At 52.1% G+C, this 23,571-nt stretch overlaps 11 protein-coding genes across 11 annotated transcripts; 5 read left to right on the top strand and 6 right to left on the bottom strand.

The window, feature by feature from the left end:
* Positions 1-30: 30 nt before the first annotated feature.
* V1518DRAFT_386174 (uncharacterized protein) lies at positions 31-3,712 on the bottom strand. Its single transcript, XM_066901701.1, has 3 exons — positions 3,518-3,712; positions 3,371-3,460; positions 31-3,316 (listed from the first exon to the last, which is right to left on the bottom strand). The coding sequence occupies exons 1-3, from the start codon at positions 3,656-3,658 to the stop codon at positions 122-124; spliced, it is 3,426 nt and encodes a 1,141-aa protein (XP_066758098.1). The 5' UTR covers positions 3,659-3,712; the 3' UTR covers positions 31-121.
* Positions 3,713-3,895: 183 nt separating this feature from the next.
* V1518DRAFT_420198 (uncharacterized protein) lies at positions 3,896-4,760 on the top strand. Its single transcript, XM_066904942.1, has 5 exons — positions 3,896-4,074; positions 4,134-4,174; positions 4,236-4,264; positions 4,330-4,369; positions 4,430-4,760. The coding sequence occupies exons 1-5, from the start codon at positions 4,054-4,056 to the stop codon at positions 4,518-4,520; spliced, it is 222 nt and encodes a 73-aa protein (XP_066758099.1). The 5' UTR covers positions 3,896-4,053; the 3' UTR covers positions 4,521-4,760.
* A 90-nt stretch (positions 4,761-4,850) lies between these two features.
* Positions 4,851-8,005, top strand: V1518DRAFT_420199 (exocyst complex component Sec5-domain-containing protein). Its single transcript, XM_066904943.1, has 4 exons — positions 4,851-5,082; positions 5,145-5,279; positions 5,342-5,487; positions 5,540-8,005. Exons 1-4 carry the CDS (start codon positions 4,935-4,937, stop codon positions 7,814-7,816), a joined length of 2,706 nt encoding a protein of 901 aa, XP_066758100.1. The 5' UTR covers positions 4,851-4,934; the 3' UTR covers positions 7,817-8,005.
* V1518DRAFT_420201 (branched-chain alpha-ketoacid dehydrogenase kinase) lies at positions 7,987-10,041 on the top strand. The gene is made up of 5 exons (XM_066904944.1): positions 7,987-8,252; positions 8,325-8,347; positions 8,406-9,467; positions 9,519-9,576; positions 9,628-10,041. Exons 1-5 carry the CDS (start codon positions 8,088-8,090, stop codon positions 9,658-9,660), a joined length of 1,341 nt encoding a protein of 446 aa, XP_066758101.1. The 5' UTR covers positions 7,987-8,087; the 3' UTR covers positions 9,661-10,041.
* Positions 9,954-11,162, bottom strand: V1518DRAFT_376416 (Alpha/Beta hydrolase protein; the record flags this gene model as incomplete). Its single annotated transcript, XM_066901541.1, has 1 exon — positions 9,954-11,162. The coding sequence occupies one exon, from the start codon at positions 11,160-11,162 to the stop codon at positions 9,954-9,956; it is 1,209 nt and encodes a 402-aa protein (XP_066758102.1).
* A 522-nt stretch (positions 11,163-11,684) lies between these two features.
* Positions 11,685-12,976, bottom strand: V1518DRAFT_420205 (Deoxyhypusine synthase). The gene has a single exon (XM_066904945.1). The coding sequence runs from the start codon at positions 12,937-12,939 to the stop codon at positions 11,764-11,766; it is 1,176 nt and encodes a 391-aa protein (XP_066758103.1). The 5' UTR covers positions 12,940-12,976; the 3' UTR covers positions 11,685-11,763.
* Positions 12,977-12,996: 20 nt separating this feature from the next.
* V1518DRAFT_420206 (uncharacterized protein) lies at positions 12,997-14,777 on the bottom strand. The gene has a single exon (XM_066904946.1). It carries the CDS (start codon positions 14,518-14,520, stop codon positions 13,174-13,176), a length of 1,347 nt encoding a protein of 448 aa, XP_066758104.1. The 5' UTR covers positions 14,521-14,777; the 3' UTR covers positions 12,997-13,173.
* A 443-nt stretch (positions 14,778-15,220) lies between these two features.
* On the top strand, positions 15,221-18,816 carry V1518DRAFT_420207 (SacI homology domain-containing protein). Its single transcript, XM_066904947.1, has 4 exons — positions 15,221-16,353; positions 16,402-16,689; positions 16,740-17,754; positions 17,809-18,816. The coding sequence occupies exons 1-4, from the start codon at positions 15,255-15,257 to the stop codon at positions 18,683-18,685; spliced, it is 3,279 nt and encodes a 1,092-aa protein (XP_066758105.1). The 5' UTR covers positions 15,221-15,254; the 3' UTR covers positions 18,686-18,816.
* V1518DRAFT_420210 (transcription factor S-II-domain-containing protein) lies at positions 18,635-19,536 on the bottom strand. Its single transcript, XM_066904948.1, has 4 exons — positions 19,293-19,536; positions 19,106-19,232; positions 18,958-19,035; positions 18,635-18,901 (listed from the first exon to the last, which is right to left on the bottom strand). The coding sequence occupies exons 1-4, from the start codon at positions 19,406-19,408 to the stop codon at positions 18,845-18,847; spliced, it is 378 nt and encodes a 125-aa protein (XP_066758106.1). The 5' UTR covers positions 19,409-19,536; the 3' UTR covers positions 18,635-18,844.
* Positions 19,537-20,492: 956 nt separating this feature from the next.
* On the top strand, positions 20,493-21,584 carry V1518DRAFT_438704 (uncharacterized protein; the record flags this gene model as incomplete). Its single annotated transcript, XM_066906372.1, has 1 exon — positions 20,493-21,584. The coding sequence occupies one exon, from the start codon at positions 20,493-20,495 to the stop codon at positions 21,582-21,584; it is 1,092 nt and encodes a 363-aa protein (XP_066758107.1).
* A 78-nt stretch (positions 21,585-21,662) lies between these two features.
* On the bottom strand, positions 21,663-23,513 carry V1518DRAFT_376384 (uncharacterized protein; the record flags this gene model as incomplete). The annotated part of the gene is made up of 3 exons (XM_066901539.1): positions 21,663-21,853; positions 21,935-22,597; positions 22,688-23,513. The coding sequence occupies 3 exons, from the start codon at positions 23,511-23,513 to the stop codon at positions 21,663-21,665; spliced, it is 1,680 nt and encodes a 559-aa protein (XP_066758108.1).
* Between the last annotated feature and the right edge of the window lie 58 nt (positions 23,514-23,571).

Genomic DNA, 23,571 nt, shown 5'->3' on the forward strand with positions numbered 1-23,571 from the left:
ACTGCCAAATGAGGAGTACGTGGATACGAACAACTTTTCTACCAGATTAACCTGCTACGACAAATCCAGATCTATTTCACGAACTATAATATAAGCAAAAGTGGTTTGAATGCAATTACTTTTAATCGTCATCGTTTCCCTTCCGTCGCTTCCCTCTGCCGCCTGCTCCTCCACTGGCCATTCTCTTGCCCTGCTTCTGGAAATACTCCTTCTTATCTTTCTTCTCTCTCTCAGCACGTTGCTCAGTGTTGAGTGCAATCTTCTTCTGATAAACAAGTTTCTTCTCCGCGTTCTTCTCCATGCGCTTGCGCACTTGTTCGTTCGACAGAGTCTTGACTTTTTGCATCAAGTCTCTCTTCTTCTTCTCGTCACCTCCAAGAACAACAGCACGTTTCGCCATGTATGTGTCCTTCTTCCGTGGCTTCATCATCGCAATCTGTGATTTGAACGGCAAATCAGCACGCAGAGACTTGGACACACGAAGGGGATTGAATCTGCGGGCCTGTCGCTCGATGGTTCGATATTCGGAGTCCTTCTGAGTTGGCACTTCCAATCCAAGTTCGTGCCGCACTTGACCAGTCAAACGCATACCTTGCCAGTCCGCCTTATCGTCCAGAAGGAGTGAAGTGACAGGGTTGTAGAACTTGCGCGGTTGGATAGGATACCAAGCACGCAGAATCACAATATCGCTCATCAAAACCTTGTCCTCAAATGTAGCACGGAAATGGCCCTCTGGCTTGCTCAGCGCTCTCTTGATTTGTCCGCGGATCCCGGACACTGTCTTAATATTTGCGCCTTCAAATTTGGCAACTTCGAGCGCCGAGGTGAACATGCCCTGAATGAACGCAGTATTCTTGAAGATCTTATACGGCGTACCGACAAGCTTCAGCTTCTTCACAACTTCAACACTCTGGTCGACCTCCTGAACTGTTCCGGTCGCGGCGATTCTGAAGGCGCCGCTCGTACTTCTGTTCGACACATTTTGAATAGCGCAAAAACCAGTGTTAGGAGCAACGAATGGACCGTAGAATGTGGCAGTGCAATGCATGTGCTCCGGGGTATATTTTAGCAGTCTGTTTCTCGTCCGGGAGTCCGTCGTTGTATAAATCGGAATACTCTGGAATCGACGCCATCCCAGCGAGAAAATAAGAGGATCGTTCGACTTAAGGATCTTCTTATGCCATCTGTGGCGCTTCAGCCGTACTTGCAAAAATCCAAAACGGTCCTCAGATGCCAGTAAACTTCCGACAACGACGGGATACCGCGCGTCAAATTTCTCGACAAATTCACATGGAATATTGTCGATGACAATACGCACGTAAGCGCCAGCACGGAATCCCTCAATCCTCTCGCGCGTTGCCTGGTCCATATTGTCAAATTCAGCCTTGTTTATATCCAGCTGCTTAGCAATCTTTGCCTTCTGGGCGTCATGCCATGTGTCGTACAATTGCTTCTCAGGATCATCGTCGCCAAGACCATCATCTTCCTGCTGCTCCTCTTCTTCAAACCGCAAACGCATCTTTTCCTTTCTCTTCGCATTAGTCTCACGTTCTTTGTTGTAGTCTTCCTCTTTCACTGTTGGTTCTGGCGAGCCCGACTCTTCCGGAGACGTCTGAGGCGTAGCCTTTACGGTTTCGTCAGTTTCTAGATCTTCGAAATCGCCAAATTCGTCGTCGTCAGTATCAAAGTCACTTGAGTTGATGTGATCGTCCTCGTCGCCATTTGAACCACCAGTCATAAAGCGACCTTTGATCAATTTAAGAGCCGAGCCATTTTCGCTCCAGCGGGACTTCAGTTCTTCATCGTTGTACATGGGAACAGTGCGATCAATCACATCAACTTCTGAAGTAGCTGCACCATTATCTTGACGCTTTGTGAAGAAATCGTCGTCATCTCCTTCTTTCTCTTCCTCTTCTGAGATCTCAGAGATATCGGCTGACAATTCTTCGTTACGCCATCGCTTGATAACGTCCTCGGGAGAAATATTATCTAAGTAGATAAGCCTGCCAATGTCCCACTTGCGCCGGCCGGCTTTGTAATCTCTCAAGGCGCGGTCTGCGAGATTGTCCTTCCAGCGCAGATCGTCTTCTTCGTCATAATCACCGAGGTCAGAGTCGCTCTCGGCATAAGCAAACTCTTCATCCTGTTCCTCGTCATCAGCATCAACATGACTTGATTTTCTGAATGACTCATCATCAGCGTCATCATCAAAATTCTCGTCATCGCTGTTGTCGACGCTTTCGGCGCCTGAATCGTCTCCGCCACTGGAATAACCAGAATCAGCGACTACTCGGGCCATTCGTCTTTCCTTACGACCGGTGTTATGTGTCTGCGCATCGTCCTCATCGACGACCTCATTGAGCACATCAGCACCACTGAAGAGTCGAATACCGCCAGAATCTTGTCCAAGCGTAGTCTGCGCGTTCTGAAGCTCGACAACTAGCTTCTCGCCAATACCCTTCTCCTCTCCCTCAACAAAGCTGCGATGACCGACGTCAATGTAAACTGCATCTTTGTCGATTAAAACTCCGCCAACGTCACTCATCGGCGCGTAGATGACTTTGAGTCTGTCGTCCAGTCGTTTGCGTCGCTTGATTTTGCCTTCCTCGACCTCCTTCTTCTCTTGGTTTGGCGTCGGACAAGGATCAGGTAGCCGTTCAACCTCGGAGATAGTAAGGTCGCCGATACCTGGCACATGCACTCTGGCTTGAGTAGCGGCTAGAGGTGTGCCGTGGACATAACCATATAACGTAACTTTTCGATCAGTCTTCGCGTCGGCTTCTATTTCCGTTGGATGTGTAATATCAACGACGCGATCGATCAGCAGATATGAATGCTCGTTGCGCCACTTCAGAGGCCGGAACTTCATAACGCTGATAAAGCGAGCCAAATTGAGAATTTCACGATCTGGATACCTACCATTCAACACACCGGAAAGATAAAATAATTTTGCGCCTTTGTAGATTTCAGTCCACAGTCTGTGCTTTAGTCGTTTCTTCGAGGCTCTCAGTGTAGCCGGTGATTTGAACAGATCCAAATGAGTTGCAATCCCAAGAATACGAGGAAATCCATGAGGCGCAAGAATATTCAAAAACTCCATAGTCTCCATTTCGAAGCCAAAATTGCCGTCAATCATGAGCAAAATGAGATCTGCAATTTTTGCAATGTCAATCATCGAATTCATGTCATTCGCGCATTCGAGGAAGGTCAGGCGGCGGTGCTTCCCAGAGACCACAGTGACTGGACCTCGAATGTCGGACAAAGAGTGTTTGGTGTACCGGCGTACAAGACTCTTGATCAATGTGGTTTTACCGGTCTGCAGAGTGTTAGTAGTGATCTGGCTTTGCTCTGAACTCAGGGTAGCACTTACGCCTGGTGGTCCAACAACAGCAACGATAATTGGCGGAGGCTCTTCAGGAGTCCTATCAATCATAGGCACATGATACCGCTTTTCACTAATCTGTTCAAAAACTGTCAGTATCCACGCATTCAAGCGCTGCAAAAATCATGAACGTACATCGTGGCTGCGGCGTGCCTGGCGCTCCAGCTTTCGCGGCGCGGAGACAGTGAATGCCTTCACATTTTTACCATTATTGTGTACCGACTTCTTCTGGCTCTTCGTGCGAACCGCCCTGTGGGCCTTGTTTTCCTGCTCCATGACCGTAGGGCGACGGACGTCTGCTGAAGATGCCTCCGGCAAGGCTCGCGGCTGACTTATTTTTCTGCGGAGGAAGGACAAGCTTTCAAACTCCCAATTTTTGACGCAACCGCGCACCTTGCGTGGCATATGCAGTGTAAGTGCGTAGACTTGTGTGTTGTAACACCTCCTGCACAAATGGACAGAATTGCCCCGGTCATAGCCGTAACCGCAACGACGCGTAGACTGTAATGTCGTCATCGTTTGCCAGAGCCACTTAGGACGGCGATGCGTCGCTACTCGTCGGCCTCCTCCACTATATAATCCACCCTCACCCTCGCCACTCCCTCGTTCGGAGCCATATAGTTACTTCGATTCCCTCGCTACATCTCTCGTTTTACTTATCAGTATCTAGAATGACTGCAGAGTCATACATCGTAAGCTAGTAGCGGTTGCGACCCAGTTTAGTTGTTACTGATCCTAACCTCGAGACCAGGTACGATTCAGACCAGGCGCTACCGACGAGGAGATTGCGAAGTATGTCTGATTGTCGCTATGATTACGCAAAGTGTGGCTGATGCTGATTGGCATCATACAGGACCAAGAGTGATTTGGTGGCTGCTGGGGGTCAGTTTGCTACCACTGTACTCACATATGTCCTCGTTGCTAACCAGGTATCTTTCTCCACATAGGAGAAATTGTTCACGAATACACATTGATCAAGGCTGTTGCGTAAGTACTTTTTGTGGGTTGATTGCCATGATGTCCTTGTACTGACCGGTGATAATCTAGGGTTCGCGTGCCGTCCGATACCGTTACTTCTCTCTCAGCTGATCCGTCCGTTGAAGGTATTGAAAAGGATCAAGAAATGAAAGCGAATTAAATTTGAGTTGCGTTCTGTTAGAATGTCTACTGCTACGAGTTGGGAAGGTTGAAATATGACAGACGAATTATGCTTGCGAGTCGTCGTTTACCCGAGCGGATGAATGCTGCCAGTACATAGGCACGCAGCTCATTCCGTTTTATTTTCAGATTGATTGTTGGTAGATCTTCTGTATTGCTTGAGAGGCTTTGCTTTGTACAGTACGATAATAGCTATTAATCGCAAGAGTTGTGGATATGACGTAACGCTCTTCGACCGTAGAAGCAAATCACAGCTGAGCCGCGCGCTAGAAGCGTCCGCGTCTCTAAAATCCCGGCTCCTGAACGATATCAAAACTACTGCAGCACGAGTCTCAGACGCCGCCTTCCCCACACATCTATTTCCATCGGCTTGCGACGGCACCGTGATGCTGCAATGGACGACGATGGTGACCGAGTCTATGCATTTTACGGGCTCAGTGAACAGTTCCCGACCGAATGGGAGGACCTCCAGGCCGACGAACGTGAGTTCGAATACGTCCTTGGCCACGACCTTTCGCATTCCACCGGGCCAAATGATACGCGTATGTTGCAATTGATCTCAGCTGAGGTGTTGGATCTGATGCTCACCCGATCAAATGTGTAGGCACAATCCAGCGGAACTTCGATATTTTCGTCAAGATGAAGTCAGCTGTTGACACCGCCTACGTCGAGATGCGGCGGGACTTTCTACAAGAGCAGAAGAAGTGGGGCGTGGCTTCGATTGAGCTTCAAATTAACAGTATGTGTCGCCTCTGCTGCCTCATCCACTGGCTGATGCAGTTTGCTGATTGATGCTTTTAGGTGCCAACAAGAAGGCGGCGCAGCTGATGAAGCCAATCATGGACAACAAAGTCAAAGGCGATAGACTAAAAGCCACCCTCTCTCTGATAGAGAAACACAGATACCTATTTGATCTGCCTGCCACTTTGAAGGATAGCATACGTCGTGTGAGTGTCTCATAGCTAATTTCGTGATTTACTGTATCTCATTCTTCCGCAGGGTGACAATGACTCTTTAGTGCGCGACTATAGACGAGGCCGTGCTCTTACAGAGGAGATCCGGACACTCCCAAGCTCAGCAGAACTGACCGACTACTACGTACAACAAAGACGCGTCATCGAGCGGATCTGGGAGGAAGTCGAATCTGTTGTCGAAGATTACAAGCGCGAAGTTTGGCGACGACTCAGCAAAAGTGCTCCTGATGAGAACTTCCTTTCCTACATTAGTTTGCTGCTGGAGCTCGGCGTTGAGGATAACCCAATCTGGATATGGCTGCGGTCTCAAGTCGACACCTTGACGAGTCGAATTGATGAAGCTTTTTCACAACTGAACACGTGTTTACTGGTGCTTCGGCAAGATCTTGCGGACACACCACACCCAATTACCGGAAAGTCGTCTGCTGCATTTCTCAAAGTTTTAAGAACACAGATATCAGATACAGAAATCAAGTATGACACGCCAGAGATTATAACAATGTGGTCTGGTCTTAAAGCGGTCGTTGAGGAGGTGTCGCTTTACTTTTCCCGTCAGATCTCTTTGTTTTGGACCTGCGCTGCCAAGTTTCTCGACGGCCAATATCAGAAAACACTACCTGAAGGACCGAACGGCGAATCCAAGGCACATCTGACTTTGTCGCCGGAGCAAGAGGCTCGACTACGCAGTGATGGCCGCGAACTAGTCGAATTATTTTCATCAAACGTATCTGAGTTTTTTTTAAGCACTGTGGCCACCGCCACGGAGCATGTCGTCTTAAAACGGAGAAGCTCAGGAAATTCGGAATTCAGTTTACCGTCGCCAGATCGTAGTCTGTCCATGCCGGCGGATACGGCGTCTGCGAAACGTTCGGAAGTGGTTTCCTTGTCTGCTAGTGCAATTCTAGCGAACAGTTTAAAATTCGACAAAGTAGCGCATACAATACATCACGAAGATCGTACTTTGACTGCACCAGCCGAAATGACTAGGTCGTCGTCGAACATGTCTGAGAACAGTACGGAGATAACTGCGCGGCCAGCCTCGCCTGTACCAGATACGAATTTCGACACATACGCGTTTCTGCCACCGAACGCAAACGCCATTTCCGCTACGTATTACTTGTCCCAAATACTTGGTGTTCTTGGCACAGTTGCGAGCGAACTTGCTGGTCTGTCGGTTTCGTACACTAATGTTGAGACACTGCGTACCATGCTGAGCACGATCCGCGAGCGGTGCATCAACGCGGCGTGCCTGTCTTGGCGGAATGATGCTACGCGGTTCAAAATGCTGGAAGATTGGCAACCGACCAACAGCCGCAAGAGCACGAAGTTACCGGGTTTTTTTATGGCGTACCAGATGGCTGTGCTGGAAGGTTTACAGCGAGTTGTGTACATCCAGCGCGCAGAGAAGAGGTCGGATGTGGTGGTCATCATGCCACCGAGCTCAAAGTTGGTGTCTAGCATAAAGACGCAATTCGTGAACTCAATTTTCCTGTTGCTTGATGGCCTCGTGAAAGACGCCGTGAAGTCCGACAGGAAGTTTAGCCAGGAGCGAGAGCCAGCTATGGGAGGGAAAAACGAGAAAGTGGCGTCTGCAATCTCGCAAGACTCAAGATTGTTATTGATGATATGCAATCTTACAGAGCTGCAAGGGATAATCAATGGCCGATTGTTTGATCAGTTTTCCTCGCTCTTTTTGATTCAGCTGACAGACAAGTCCAATATGATTGGGGACTCGATTACTCAGCTTGACGGTGATCTTTTCGATATGTTTGTTAAAAAACGAAAGTCAAAGTTTTCGACCATCGTGCGCCATGGCATTTTAAAGTCGGGAATTCGATGGTCGGAGCAAGGAAAGCCGTCTGACGTTAGTCCGTACATTTATCTGGCCTTGCTCCAGCTCGTGCATGTGCACGCGCAAGTGGTGAATATAGCGCCGACGCTTGTGCGGCGCGTGATTTTGAATCTGCTACAGCATATGATCCAGTGCACGGTCGAAGGATTACGCCAGGTCGACAAGTTCTCGCTCGGTGGCATGCTGCAAGCGACAATTGACGTACAATTTATCGACCAAAAGATGGGCGCGTACATCACGCAGGACATCGCGAACTTGTTTCAGAGCGCATATAAGACGGTGCAGGACGCGACGGATCGAGAACACATGGATATTGCGGTGATGACGAAGCATTTGGGGGAGATGAAGAAGCTGCTGATTAAGTGCCATAAGAGCTCGCGGCTCGAGTTTATGTGTTTCAGGGATGAGAAGCCCATCAATGGCACTTCGGTGAACGATAGTATTTTGTGATCAGTGAGATTATGCATCAGGCGGGGCGTTTTTTTCTCCCATGTACAATTTGTAGTTCTCTAGTGAAGTCTGATTTCCAATTGGAGTTAACATAAGTCGACGCGTCTCATCTGGGCACGCGGCTCGCGCAGTTCTAGTGACGTGACTCTTCGCCGAGCCGCACGCGCGGGGACGATTCAAGTTTACCCCAGATTCCGACGGACCCGCTATTCAGCACACACACACACACACACACACACACACACACACAAAAGTGCCGCCAGCAGCAACGATGGCAGCGTACCGGTATCGCATGGGAAGCGTGCAAACAAAATTCCTCGAACGATGTGACGCGCACGTATTTAGACGGATATCAACTGGAGCGGCGTACAAGCCCAAGTTCTCGCTCGGGGATCCTGTCTTTGGGGATTTCAACATTGAGCAAGTTATCGACGAGGTGCGTTTTTGAGTGGCACGGGTGTGCATATTAGTTTTTCTTACTCATTTTATTTTTTTGTGCTGTTTGCAGTACGCGCATGTGCCGACGAAGAAGTACGTAACCGGCTATGTGCTCTATGCGCTGATCCAGTATGCTCATGAAGAATCGCAGACTCACGATGAGCGACCTGCTTAAGTTTGGTCGGCCGCCAGTACCACTCTCGCATCTGCTTGAAAATGCAAACACGATTCGCCATGCGCTTCTCTGCTCTCTCTCGCGTCGCGCGCACGCACTGCGAAGTTTGCCGTACATCATGATGCTGAACCCGAACATTTCGACGGTGTACCACAAATATCTCGTTTCGCTGCATCAGATCCACCAGTCCACGACCACGACTACTGGCGTCGTCGCAAATTTATCGACCGCAGAGGAGAACGATGATTTCGTGGCGGCGCTGGAGCGCATGATGGACGCGCATACTGATGCAGTGCCGGTGCTGGCCAAGGGCGTCAGCGAGAGCAGTAGCTACATTACGCCTGTGCACGCAAATAGGTTCCTCGACGCGCATATGCGGGATCGAATCAGCGTGCGACTGGCTGCGAGCCACCATATTGCGTTGACGCGAGATACGAATGCGGCACTCGGCTACCGTCACGACAAGCACCATCATCATCACGAGCGCCTCGACAGGTACGTGGGAGTCGTGGATACGAAACTGCGACCATCACAGATGTGTTTGGAGGTCGGCGCATTCCTTAGCGAGTTGTCTGATCTGCAGTACGGTGTACGCCCCGGCATCGAGGTCGTCGTCGGCGAGGACGTCGAGGTTGCGTATGTCCCGGATCATCTTGAGTACATCCTCACCGAGATCATTAAGAACGCGTTCCGCGCATCGGTCGAGTACGCCCAAGGCTTAACCCCCACTGCGGAATACCGCGCGAAGATGAGCGGCGGCCACAATGGCTCAGCTTCGAGTAGCAGCGTATCGACACGGTTGAAGAAAGTGCAGGCTACGATTGTGCGCACCGCGACAGGCGTGCAGATCCGCTTGCGCGATCAAGGCGGCGGCATCGCGGACCGGGACTTGCACCGTATTTGGGGGTACGCTGAGTCGACGTTCGACGAGGATGTGCGGGATGAAGGGTTCAAGACGTTAAATGCGCCGCCGCCGAGTGTTACTGGGATTGGAGGGTCGAGCATGGGTGGCCTTGGATACGGGCTGCCTTTGAGCAGGTAAGTAGTATGAAAATGCGGTGCTACGGGATGTGCTAATGATTATAATAGAGCCTATGCGGAGTACTTTGGCGGAAACTTGAAGCTCGAGAGTATTTACGGCTGGGGGGTGAGTGTTTGATGTACCAGTTTAGCAAATGACTTACTAACCGACCTGCAGACTGACGCATACATCACGATCAACACGCCGTGAAGCTTGTACTTATTTTACATGACACTAGAGGAAAGGATGAGTCAAATGCTTTTATTGACGAAGGCTCGCTCGTCCCGACACCATATTACATACATGGAAAAGACAAACAGACCTGGGGGTACGACATTTTACTTACAAGCTCTATAACGTCAAAATGAGCATAAACAAGAAGGGAGCAGAAAACTAGATATACAACCTTGCCGAGACAGCATGCATGATTCGCCAGTATGGACATTAAATTGGATAGGCGGTGTGTAGTAGAGGGAAAGTAAGAGAAGTTATGATGATGATGTTCATTCATGCATAAGCTCGTTCACGACGATGGAGTTGAACTCATCGGGGTTGTCGAGGTAGAGGTGATGCCCGGCCTTGGAGACTATGACGCACTCGCTGCGAACGCCGTTGTCATTCATAATTTTCGCAGCCTTTACGCCCGCTGCCGCGTCCATCCAGTCATTGTCGCCGTACATCCATAGCGTCGGGATCTGTAATGCCTTGATGCGGTCAAGCAATGCGATGCGAGCATAGGCGCCGGGTGCCAAAAGACGGGTGATGGCGTACTCGCCTGAGCCCCGGGCGGTGAAGAGGCCGAGGACGTAGTCGTGCAACGCGGAGGCCTGGTCGCGGGGGAGGGTCGAGAAGCGGTGTGAAGTCCACAGCGACACGAACTGTGGCCCCATTGGGCCAGTATACCGCACAAAGCTGAATGGGGAGACGTGGCGTTCCCAGAGAAACACGAGCCACGCCGGCATCGGCCGCTTGAGCTCCTTGAGCACACGAGGCAGTGGCGGGGTGCCGTCGGGACCGGGCTCGGTGTGCGTGTCGATTACCGCGACCGGCGGCATCATGCCTTCACCAGGCGGTGGGATTGACACGCCCTCGGGGCCAGGCTCGGTGGCGACGAGCGCCTCGGCGGCGTCGTCGGCGTATATGACCCACGGGTCGCGGGGCACGCCGGCGGGACTGACAAGGATGAGCTTTTTGACACGCTCGGGATGTCGCAGCGCGTAGGCGACGCCAATATAGCCGCCCATAGAGTGGGCCATGAGTGTGAACTTGTCGATCCCCTTCTTGATGCGCCATTCCTCGAGCGAGTCGACAAACCAGTTTTCGGATGCGTAGACCGCATCGATTTTCGACTTAGCTGCGATCTTGAACCGGGGCCGCGATGAGCGGCCGTAGCCAAGTAGGTCAAGCGCATGCATACGCCACCCGGGGAGACGAGTGAGTCCATCGAAGTTGCGATAGAAGAAGGCGAGGCCTGCGCCGTAGCCGTGCAGCACGACGAGGTCGTCGGTGATAGACTCTGTCGTGCGGGTGACCTGGAACTCGTTGAGCACGCGATGGCGTGAGAGCTCCACGAGCAGCGACTCGCCCTTACGGGAACTATCAGGCTCGGGGAAGAAGGGGAGGAAGGAGAGCACGCGGCGCTCCGAGTCTGCGAGGGGCGGTGCGTTCCACCACTGTCGCATCGCGGTTCGAAAGTCCAGCGGGAATTCCATATTGATGAGGGCGGACATGAAGCCGCGGCGCCGAGGTCTGTTTGCGGAGGTGTCGTCGGGATGCGGGGGAGTGTCGCCGTCGGCGGAAGAGGAGGAGGAAGCAGAAGAAGTATCAGCGCCAGGGGGGTCGACGGTGGCCGACCCGGCGGCTGTTCGGAGCGCGGCTGACGATGCTGACGCTGACGGGCTAACATCGGCGACAGCGGACGCTGTCACAGCGGCGACGGTGCCAACCGCGGCCATGGCAGAGAAGGAGCGCGCGCGGCGGCGAGGAGGCTGGCGCCGGACGCAGGTGCAGCCGAGCAGGCGCACGCAACTGCCGAGAGAGGCACGAATTTTGGCGGTGGGGGGGAGGCGGGGGGAAAGCGAGGGCGGGAAGCGCGACGGAAGAGCGCCGAGCAGCGCGCAGTGGGCGGGTCAACGCGACGCTGGGAAGTTTCAGGGGGCGGACGGGCGGCAGGCGCGCTGCTGGGGCAGAGTGCGGGGAGGGGCGTGTTGGCGATAGTTGGGGCGGCAAGTACGGGCGGGAACGGAGCAACATCGGGGCGTCCCGGGCTCTGCAAATACCCACGTGATTTGGCCCGATCGGGCAACTGTCTATTTACTCCTTCACCTCGTCGTCCTCCGCCGCGAAAGTGGCAGCAACCACCAGCGGGAACACTATCGTCGCGTCAGCATACACCTTCACGCTGCGTGCATCAGCGCGGATCTTGCCCCACGACACCGCCTCGTCAGGCCGCGCGCCTGCGTCGCTACCGTCAAACTCTTGGCCGGTATTGATGTACACCGCGTAGTCCGCACCGTTGCGCATCAGACACGCGTTGGCAATATGGTGTTTCACAATACCTCCGCCGAGAATGATCATGCCCGCGCGGTCTGCCGCCATCGACATGCTGTTGATCCGACGGATGTCGGACACTATGTCGATCTTGAGCTGCTGTGGCGACGTACGGAACGTGTGGAAAAACAGCATGTCACCGATACTTCCGTCCGTCAGCGCGGGGCAAAAGATTGGGATGTCGTTCTTGTAGGCCCAGTATAACACAGAGTCCTCGTTGTCGATTTGCTTGCCGAGTCGCGCAATCACTGTCGACGGCGACCACACGAGCTCTGGGTCGGCCTCCTGCTCTGCTAGCATTTTGTCAAGCACCGGAACGATCCACTCCTCAAACAAGCAGTAGTTATCGTTCGGCACAAGCAGATTGCCGATCCGGTTCATACCCTGGTCCCGCAATCCCCGGCCGGGCAGACTGAAATCGCCCAGAAACGTCGGCGCAAGACACTTGATGATATCCTCCTCCACGCCGCCTGCGGTCGTCACGATTGCGGAAACGTACTTGTGCTTCACCAGATATCGCAGCGTTGACCGCAACCCCGAGGATATCAAGTTCGACGTGTATCCAAGGAATATCGTACACCGCGCGCTCCCCGACGCATCTGTGTAGTCTGCCTCGTATCCTTCTTCCTCCTCCTCTCCGCCATCAACAGGTGTCCCAGAAGCGGCGGCCTTTGCGACCTTCTCGCTTTCCCGCTCTTCCTTTGTCTTCCCCCGCCATCTCCGCATCTCGTCGATGATTTCACACGCAGTGCCAACCGACGTCGCCTGGAAGCCCATCGTCTTCATGCTCCTCACCAGCGTGGACACCCGCACGTTCTTGTTCTCCGCCAGATCAAAGTCGATGCCTGACACGCGCACCGAGCCCGACGGAACTGGGTCCGAGTGCTTCAGTACCGCAGTCGAAGCCAATGGCGGGAGTTTCGCACTACCATTTGACATTTTGTGTTCCTGTCTGTGTCTTGCCTCTCGTCGGAACAGACGTGCATCTCGGGAACATCAAGAAAAAAATTAAAGTTTATTGGGACTTCCCCTTTTGGGAAACATGCAAAACTTTTTTTAGCTCCTCCATTCGATTCGGCCGTCTCATAGAAGAGAAGAACCTGTTGTCTTATTTTCTGTACCGCCCTATTACACTGTATACCACGCCACACGCAAAAAGAAAACTAAAGCCCGTTATTGCGCCTCCCGATAATTTACAAAATCCGAGATCCAATCTTGCACGCCTTCCATCTGGTCTCCTTGCAACTCTAGCTCTGCCTGGAGATCATCCAAGGTTTGGCCATTTTTTGTGACCTGCGCGGTGATATCCGGGTTCAACGACTGCAACCCGCTCACCATGCTGTGCGTCGAATCGATCGGACTTGGCCACAGGCCAGTGTTGGTTGGGGTAGAGGCAAAGAGGTCTTGAAATGATGAGTGGGGAGTGCCAACTTGTGGCGGGGAGGCGTTGTCCGTGGGCTGGATCATGTCGAAAAAGTTGGCGTCGCTAGTCGCAGGGGGCATGCCGGTTGCCGACGAATTAGTGGTGTTGATGTAGTTGACGATCGGACTCATGGAAGCCGCGGGGCCAGCGGATGAAGACGACACGCTGTTGCGAATGCCAGATGGCGACGATGAACCCGAGACAGGTGTCTCGTGTGATAATTCCAAGATCGGAGACGTTGAGTCAAGCGACTCCGGTGCCATGAGGAGATTTCGTGCCGGACCAGATGCCGCGCTTGCCGATGCAGTGCTGTTGCCGTTACGCATAGGCACGATCGCGTTGTTCTCGGCCGATCCCAGGATCTTGGACGGATTGCCATAAATGGATGCAAGGAAGCGCAGTATCTTTTCGACCGTCTCGGAAAATGTTTGCTGTCGGTCCCACAGCATTGCGTTCTCTTCCTTGATCTGTTTGAGCTGCTCTGACATGGTCACTTGCGACTGTCGGATCGCCTCGACGTCTTCGAGAATCTGGTGTAAGTCGAGCTCATCTTCGTCGTCTGAGCCCTTGCCTCCTCGATTTCGTACGATATTGTCAAGCAGATCCTCTCGGCCTCGAATGAAGTTCGGCGATTTGAATTGTCCTGTTTCTTCGCCGGACTGCATCGCACCGGCAGTGACGTCCTGCACCTTGTGCCAGCCATACATGTTGAGCTGACGCACAAACGACGAGAAATTCGAATGCTTGAAGTACTTTGGAAGCACCGTCTTCTCAAACTGCTCCCGGTTCAAGACCTGGAAACTCAACCCGTCCGGCATCCATGTGATGTATGTCGCGTTCTTAGGATCGTTGACCATCGTCCACAGCTTCATGACAAACGCAGGCTTCGCCTTCGGTGCACTCGTGATCGCTTTCCGAGATTTGGCGGGTAGCTTACGCGTCGACGCTGCCGCAGTCGCCGAACGCAGACTTGCGACTGACGGCAGCGCCGGTAGCGGTGTCGGTGCGGTGATCGAGCCGGGAACAGTCCCACCGCCATATGCCGCCCGCTGCTTCAAGTCGCCGGTAGCAAGCGATGCCGCGCTAGCGCGCAACATGCTCGCGGAGTTGTATGAGTCTGAAGAGCCGGCCGTGTCTGCGGTGTTGTGTGCGCAAACGTTGCTTGCGCAGTAATCGAAGATCGGGGAGGCGGCTTTGTTGGGTACGATCGCTGCCACTACTCCGCGGGTATATTAGGGTACCCCTGCGATGCTGCAAACGGCGATGAACGTGGAAGTGGTACAGATGGACAGCGAGGAGGACGCGAGCTGGGTGATATGGTGATTACTAGGACTTTGGGAACGGCAGTAGTGAGTGGCGCCTCTGGCAAAGTGGCCTTTCTTTCCTCGTCAGACTCAGCCGTGCAAAGAACATTTCTGCGGGCAGTTATGGCGTAATTGCACAGAATCACCGCAGTCAAAGCCGTAAACGCACAAACTTAGCGTCCACTGCTCGCAGCAATTTTGCCTCCGTAGTCCTGTTCGCCCAGTGCTCTGCGGCCACGAATGTCGTTCTACGTCGTCGCGGAGCAGCGCGGGCGTGGCAGATAGCAATCTCGCGCGGTCCACCGGACAGACGGGCCAGTCACAGCCGCCGAACGCAACCGATCACAGAGCGTTCGCTAAATTCATGCGATGACGCAACGGTACAGCGCCCTCGTGCCCGCGGTACAAGCACCACTGTTGTGCTCTGAGCTAGCCTCTTTAGGCACTAGCGCTCTTGGCTCATCGTCCGCGCTTCTTCGACATTGTCATGACTCCACTGCCGTGATACCAGCGACGACGCGTCGGCCATGGACGACCCTGCACTCTACTTTGCCGCCATGTCCGAGCCCCTCGCCGCCTCGGGAGACGCACTCTCGTCCCCGGTGATCGGGTATTCCGTGTCTGAGGATCACACGGTCGAGCAATTGAAGACCGAGAAAGATAAGGATAAGCCCAGGGACCAACAGCCACCACCCCCTCCTCCACTTCCACCTCTACCATCACAGCCGCAACCGCAGCAGCCACAAACGCAGGTACAGATACCATTTCTCAACTTCGCGGCAAGCAGGCCTCCACCGCGCGAACCTGTCCCGGGGTTCGATTTTGTGAAGGAGGAAATGCACAGCGGCGTGCCTGACCGCCGTTCTTCGACTTCGCTCGACAATGATTCCGTCTCCCCGATCGCTAACGGCGACCCCGTACCGGTCGAGTCATTTAATGATGCGATCTTGAACCGCATGTGCAAGTACACGCTTTATGAAACAAAAACCCGTTTTTACCTTATCGGCTCAAATATAAACGACACTCGCTTCCGCGTACTCAAGATCGATCTCAACGCCGACCAGGGTGATCTCGTGCTCAATCAGGACGATACCATCTACTCCCATGTTGAGATCATTGAGCTGCTCGAGGCTATCCAAGACGGAAACCCTGTCGGCGGGTTGACTAAGCGACTCACATCCTGGGGAGTCATCGGTTTCATCCGATTCACGCAGTATTACTATATGTCCCTCATCACCAAGCGGAGCGCGGTCGCCTTGCTCGGTGGTCATTACATCTACCACATAGATGCTACTGAGCTGATACCCCTGTGCTCTAGCGCAAACTATCGCAAACCGCACAGGAACTCTGGCGAAGCGCGGTTTTTGGCCACCTTTCAGAATCTGGATCTCAGCAAGACATTTTACTTCAGTTATTCGTACGACATCACTCACACATTGCAGCGCAATCTGGATCGCGAGCGCGCTAGAGTTAAATTGAACGTGTCGCCGTCCGAGTGGAAGGTTTACTCGGACTACAACGAGATGTTTGTGTGGAATCAGTACTTACTTAAGCCGGCGTACGCTCAGAACATCGACGTTCTCACTTGGTGTCTTCCTGTCATTCACGGCTTTATTGACCAAGCCAGTAAGTACTGGTATTTATCTTCTATTGTGCTCACTGACATCGTTGCAGATATCTCTGTATACGGTCGAAATGTATCCATCGCAATCATCGCGCGCAGATCACACTACTTTGCAGGTGCCCGTTATCTCAAGCGCGGGGCAAATGATCAGGGTTATGTCGCAAACGATGTCGAGACAGAGCAAATCGTATCCGACACATTAACAACCTCATTTCATGCTCTCGACGGCGGGCTCTTTGCAAACCCGTCGTACACATCGTTCGTTCAGCATAGAGGCAGTATTCCCCTGTTTTGGACGCAGGACGTTAGCGGCATGTCGCCAAAGCCCCCTATTGAGTGTAAGTTTTCCAATGAATTCTGTGTGATATATTGACTGAGTTGGTGATAGTGAACGTTGTGGATCCATTTTTCAGTGCTGCAGCGCTGCACTTTGATGACGAATTCCGCCGTTACGGCACACCGGTTGCCGTGTTCAATCTCATCAAAATCCGCGAGCGGACTCCTCGTGAAACGATCCTTCTCCACGAGTTCGAGCAGTGTATTCAATACCTCAATCAGTTCCTACCCGAAGAAGCGAAAATCTTCTATACCTCCTGGGACATGAGCCACGCGTCGAAGGGCCGTGATCAAGAAGTCATCGAGTTCCTGGAGAACTACTCGGACAGAATTCTCAAGACCGTGAAAATATTCCATAATGGCCCGGAGCCGCTTTCTGTTCAGTCTGGCGTTTGCAGAACGAATTGTATCGATTGTCTCGATCGCACGAATGCAGCTCAATTCGTGATTGGCAAGCGTGCGTTGGGATACCAGCTCCATGCCTTGGGGATTATCAAGGGTACCCGCGTCGAGTACGACACCGATGCCGCAAATCTTCTGACGGAGATGTATCATGATCACGGTGATACTATCGCTTTGCAATACGGCGGCTCGCATTTGGTAAATACAATGGAAACCTATCGCCGCATAAACCAGTGGACGAGTCATTCGCGAGACCTTATTGAAAGTATCCGGCGGTACTATAACAACTCCTTCGTTGACAGTCAAAGACAAGAAGCCATCAACCTCTTTCTCGGCAACTACGTTTTTGAAACCGGCCAACCAATGCTCTGGGATCTCAGTACCGACTACTACCTGCACCACGGTGTTCCCGGTAATGCAAAACGTCCTAGACGCAGTTACCGGAAGTGGTGGACTCCGATCAACGTGCAAGAGCCGCTGACACAGCGCGAAATTGACGACATCCGTGGCGAAAAGGTTATCAAGAACGGCGTTAAGATCGTCAAATCTACGTCTGGATACTTTGATGATTATTGGATGGAATATTACAAACCTCGCATGCTGTCGTCTTTTTCAAAGGTGTTTCATTATAACATGAATTCCACGCTGCGGTATTTGCCGTCCATGTGAGTTTTCATTCCATTGGTAATTTCGGATCAACAGCTAACCTCCAATAATAGCGCCACTGGCAATGGCAAATACAACCACAGTCCGTTTGAGCCGCGCCAGCAGCATGTCGAACAACACACCGCAGTCCGCGAACTAACAGAAAAAGAGCGCATGGCCGACGACCGAAGCTCCATCATCAGTGCCGTAAGCACACGGCGAAGTGCAAGGCGCTTCCTGGACATAGGATTTATGGATTTCTCATCCAAGCAACTTGACAATGATCGCAGCATGTCTCCCATCCTCGACGCGCGTAGCGATACCCTTCTCGACGAGGACGGTGTGTCAACTTTGAATCACGATAATCGCGCAACAATGCCGCGCAGCGATGATTATTACTCGCAAGTCGCATCGTTGTCGATTGATAACGATGACGGATTTAATGATACTTTGTGGTGTTACGGCGGCAAAAAGGACGAGCGCGGCGCGCATGAGGCGTATCGCGGCATAGATGAGATCGTCGATCACATGATGAAGCCTGGAGTCACCAACAGCGAAGCGCAGGAGTATAAGAAGTACTTTTCTTACCCCGACCTGGCGCCAATGAGTGCCGCAGAGAAGAAGGCGATGGCGGGTACGCGTCAGAATATGGAGTTTGAAAAGTACATACACGGCGAAGGTGGTCCTGGCAGCAGCGTCCTCAGTAGGGGTGGTGCCATGAATGGTCGTAGCATTAGCCGCAACGGCGCCGATTTCGGGGCGTTGTCACCTAGCGACGAGATTGTCAACGCGGTCGACCAGGTCGCGGACGAAGACAGCGTATTGTACGTGCAACACATTCTCGCGCCGGAGGTCGCGACGTCTTTGAAGCTCGCAGACGACGAACAGTCAAAGCGGTTCAAGTTGTATCAGCATTGGGTTAAAGGGAAGTATAGCAACGGTGGAAACTAGTGTGCATAGACCGGCGTTAAATATAGGCTTGGTTTTTAATTACATTCTGCGGAAATATATAGAACGGGTTGGGCGAGCAATGCCAACTGAAACTTTGTAAAACCGATAACTCCATAATGCTTGCTTCTGACAACAAAAACTCCAACCTATCAAACTTCATCAATTGTTTGTGCTGAATTTGTAGCCGCAGTCCGTGCATGAGTAAAATACGGTAGCCTAAATACATGTTAGCGTCGGCGAAAACCCATGGCAAAAGGAGACCTCAAACATACACCTTCATCAGCGCTGCGGAGCTGCAGAGAGTAATACTGCATTTCGTCCTTGCCGCACTGCGGACACTTCTCCTTGATCTATTACCCTCAGTTAGGCCATATTCAAAAGTAAAATCCAGTGGTATCGTTAAATTTCACATAGACGTACCGTAGCCCCTTCATCCTCTTGCTCGTGTCGTCCCAAACTAGTCTTCACAACCGACTTCTTTTGCCGCAGACTGGACGGGAACGCTGTCTCAGCAGATCTGGTAGTCACAATCAAGTTCTCAAAATCTACGTTGTCTCGGTTAGTAAAGCCTCCACTGATAAAAAGTAGCATGGGATGAGCCGTCCCTTTTGTGGGATATTCAGCAAGGCACTGTGAGCATTTGATGACTTTCGACGCCGACGCGACTGCGTCAAGAAGATTTCCGCAGTCGGTACAAAATATTAAGCTGCCAATGACCGACATATTAAATAAAGTCGCGAGTTTGCACGGCGGTGTGGCTGATGTAAGTTGGACTTCCAGTGCTGGCCAGATTTTTTTTCTTGGAGGCTGGGAGAAAAGTTAAGGTTTGGAGGTTGCTCGTGGGAAGCCAAACTCCCAATGACGACATCACCGCCAACTGCCAAAGCTGGCCGGTCGCTGTATTCCCCACTGGTCTTGTTTCTTGTACCTGACTCGGATCCCTACAAGATCACAGATCAGCGGGTGTATTCATCATGACTAATTGGCTGATTACAGGTCCTGTTTTCGTTTGGCTCGCGAGTAAAGAGAAATCGTTGATATTATTTGGTCGCTTCACCGCCTTGAACTCGTTTGAATTATGATGACAGGGAGGTTGAGTTATCGTATGTTAAGGTTGTGAACCTCAGACTCACTAGATATGAAATATCGCAGCGTTCGAGTAGGATATCGACTTGCGCGTACCATAAGCGTGGCTCTTGCACGACGCATGAGGAGACTCTTTCTATGTGAACTGCCAGCCAACACACTCTGTATTAGTCCTATAAACCTACGGTCAGTCACGTCGAAAAGCTCGATCAGAAAGCAATGTCGCTGAAATATGCGACGCGTTGTGTCTTGTAAGTATTTATGCAGACCGGACATCAATTCCAGATGCATTGTCCGCCGACCGTTTCCACACTCACCCGCGTTTTCTTTTTCATTTCTCCCTCTGAGTTTCACGAGCTTGCCTCTCCATCTTCGTTAATCATTGTTGACCGGTTTAAGTCCACCATCCATGAAAATTGAGACGATGTGAGACGTCATTGTCAAGCGCGCTAGGATTCAAGTATTCGTTGTTTTCGTCCTTGCTACCGTTAGCCTATTCCAAACATGTCTGTAACTCTGGAAATACTCTTCCTTCATCTTTCGTCTCCACGATTAACAACAAAAAAGCGCACGCCGATTATGGCCATGTCGGACATCAAGAACAAAGTGTGCGACAGTCACGTGCTTGAGATAACGACCACCTTAAAACTCAATTGATATCTTGAGCCCTGACTTCGGCTGCAATCACTATTATCCGTACATGAACGAAGCGTCATTCAAAATGAGTGACGACGCACTATATACGGCCTTGAAAGTTGGTCGAATGACCCTGGGCCACCGGATTGCATTTCCGCCAGTAACGCGGTACCGCTGCGACGATGACGGAACGCCCAACGCTGACCTGGCACCGCAATACTACTCTGAGCGCTGCCTTGTTCCTGGAACGCTTTTGATCGCCGAAGCCACAGATGTCTCCGCTACCGGTGGCGGTTACATCAACTCCCCGGGCATTTACTCGGAGAGGCAGATTGAGGGGTGGAGGAAGGTCGCGGATGCTGTGCATGCCAAGAAGGGATATATCTTCGTGCAAGTCTGGAATCTGGGCCGCGTGAACCCCGGTACCAAGGACAAGGACGTGTTTTCGGCCGGCACCGTGCAATGCCCCGACCGGCCTAAGCCACGAATGTTGTCAACGGCGGAAGTGAAGGAGAAAGCCGCCGAGTACGCTACTGCAGCGAAGAACGCCATCGCTGCAGGTCTTGACGGGATCGAAATCCACGGCGCGCATGGCTACCTCGTCGATCAGTTTCTGCAAGACGTCACTAATAATGAACGTACGGACGAGTACGGCGGCTCGATTGAGAATCGCGCGCGGTTCGGTCTCGAGGTCGTGCAAGCCTGCGTCGACGCTATTGGCGCGGACCGCGTCGCTATCCGGCTGTCACCGTTTTCTCGCGTCCAAGCGATGCGCATGGCGGATCCATTCCCTACTTTTTTGTACTTTGTTGAACAGCTCCAGGAGCGGTTCCCAGGCCTGGCGTACGTGCACATGGTTGAGCCGCGCGCGGGTGGAAACAATGACCAGATTCCGAACGAGGGTGACTCGACCGAGCCGTTCAGGAAGCTCTGGAAGGGCGTTTGGATCAGTGCTGGTGGATACACACCCGAGAATGCGAAAGAGTATGCTGCCACGCACGAGAACACCGTCGTCGCTATCGGCAGAAACTTCATCTCCAACCCGGATCTGGTGGCCAAGTTCAAGGAGAAGCTAGCGCTTACGTCGTACGATCGCAGTACGTTTTACACAAACAAGGCAAAGGAAGGTTATTTGGGATACACGTACGCCGAGGAGCTCCGCGGCAAGTATTACTAGACTAGGTTTGGACACGGGACATAGACCATAGATATGATAGTTTCATGATGAATATACTACAAAATCCTAGAGCATTATTTACTTCATAGATTTTTCTATACCCAATGCACGCTCGCATCTGCGTCGGCCATGCTCCAATATCTCCTTCTCGTTTGCGGTGATGATTAATGCGAACCGTTTCACTTGTTCATGCCGTGGTAGCTTTGCAGCCTCTGCTTCGTCTTGGATAACAAAATCATACTCACGAGAGGATATCCCGCCAGTGAAGACTTTTTCGATGTACTTGGAGTTACTGTATTCTTCTCCAGAGTACGCGGTAATTCCTGCTGGCGAAGTATAATCTGGATAACTCCGCCACCGTCGAGCGATAAGCTCAAGAATCGTGAGCACGACAGTCCGCAACGTGCGCACAGCTTCAGACGAGGATGATGCCGAAAACAATGATCCCGCGAGTTTTTCCGGAGCAGAGTTGAACACGCGCAACGCGTCATGCGATACCACTGCGACAACAGCCGCCGCCTCGGCCTTCGTCGCAGCTCTTGAAACTGCCTTGCGCACGTGTAACTCAACAACGCGATCCCAGAGATCGACGCTCACGCACCCATCGACATTCATCTTTATCTCCGGCGCAAGCTTATCGCTGTGTATCGACGACCACCGCAAGTCGTGTTCCCTATATATCCGCCGCAAATCGCGTTCGAGTGAGATGTAGTCGTGGGCATTCGTTTCTTTGCCGCCACGGAACGCAAAACCATACTTGACGAGTAAGTGTGCGTTGGGGAGAGGGCCATATGAATTGAAAATTTCACGACCGCGGCGCGTTTTCGATGAGATAGTGTGGCGAGCGACGATGTCGCAGGTGTCGATGAGGGGAATGCCAGAATCTGACACGGAGTCCGATGAGTCGTCATCAGAAGCATTGACCATTACATAGTCTTCCACCAGATTGATCAGCTTTGGTACCTTGCCATCCTCCTCATCATCGTCGTCCTGTTCCATGCTCTCATCGTCGTCTTCTTCGTCATCCTCATCACTGTCCTCATCTATCCACTCACCGTCATCATCCTCCCCTTCATCGTCGCCGTCGTCATCGCTGTCATCACTAATCTCCGTATCATGCTCACATCTAGCATGCATGCCACACATTTCACATACTTCAAATGCTGTCTCGAACCGCACATCTGCATCTCGCTCGGTACCAGCATGATTAAACAGATCCGCAACCGGGCATAAGCCAAGACCCACAAACGCATCGATATCAAAACACCGTGCGCCGACAATAGACGCGGCAGTCATGAAAGTGTGCTTACTTGTGATGCGTACCTCGTCGGTCGCGCTACCACTAAGCAATGGCCGCAGAACATCTTCGTTAGATGTATAAAACGGAACGGCAATAGTATCGTATAATTCGCTAATCTCCTCGTACGCTGCTCGCGCAACATCGTCCACGTCGGTGCCTTTAAACCACGACCGCACTTCCTCGTCTTCGCGCCGTGCGCGGTCGTTATCGGCATCGCTCTGCGGTCCAAACGCCCGTAGCGAAAATTCAGGCTGCGACGGCATCATCCCCAAATACGCATACCACGGCGACTTTTCCCTCAGTGCGCTCTCGACTATAAACGCGAGAACAAGTCTCGCGAGTTCGCTTGACGGTGGTGCTTGCTGGTCAATTTTGTCCTCGTCTGAGTCGCCATATTTGTCGTTATCGTAGATTAAGTTGCAGATACACGAAGATGTCGCGCTCAAAACCGCTCCCTTCGGCACTCGTAACAGAACCTCATCCTGTCGTATCTTCGTCGTTCGCTTTGAAGGGCTGTCTGCTAGAAGGACATGATATCCTCGTGCCGCAGAGTATTTGATTTCAAGCTTCTCGCTAAACTCGATGTCATTCGCCACCAAAAACTCCACAAAAGGAGCTATATTTTCCATGTTCGCGTACTATCGTCCAGAGCGTAACAAGGCGTCGGGAGAGAGAGACTGGGATTTG

Source organism: Limtongia smithiae (genome assembly GCF_038497785.1).
Source record: "Limtongia smithiae strain NRRL Y-17922 unplaced genomic scaffold V1518scaffold_10, whole genome shotgun sequence".
In the NCBI taxonomy this organism is placed as follows: Eukaryota; Fungi; Ascomycota; class Lipomycetes; order Lipomycetales; family Lipomycetaceae; genus Limtongia; species Limtongia smithiae.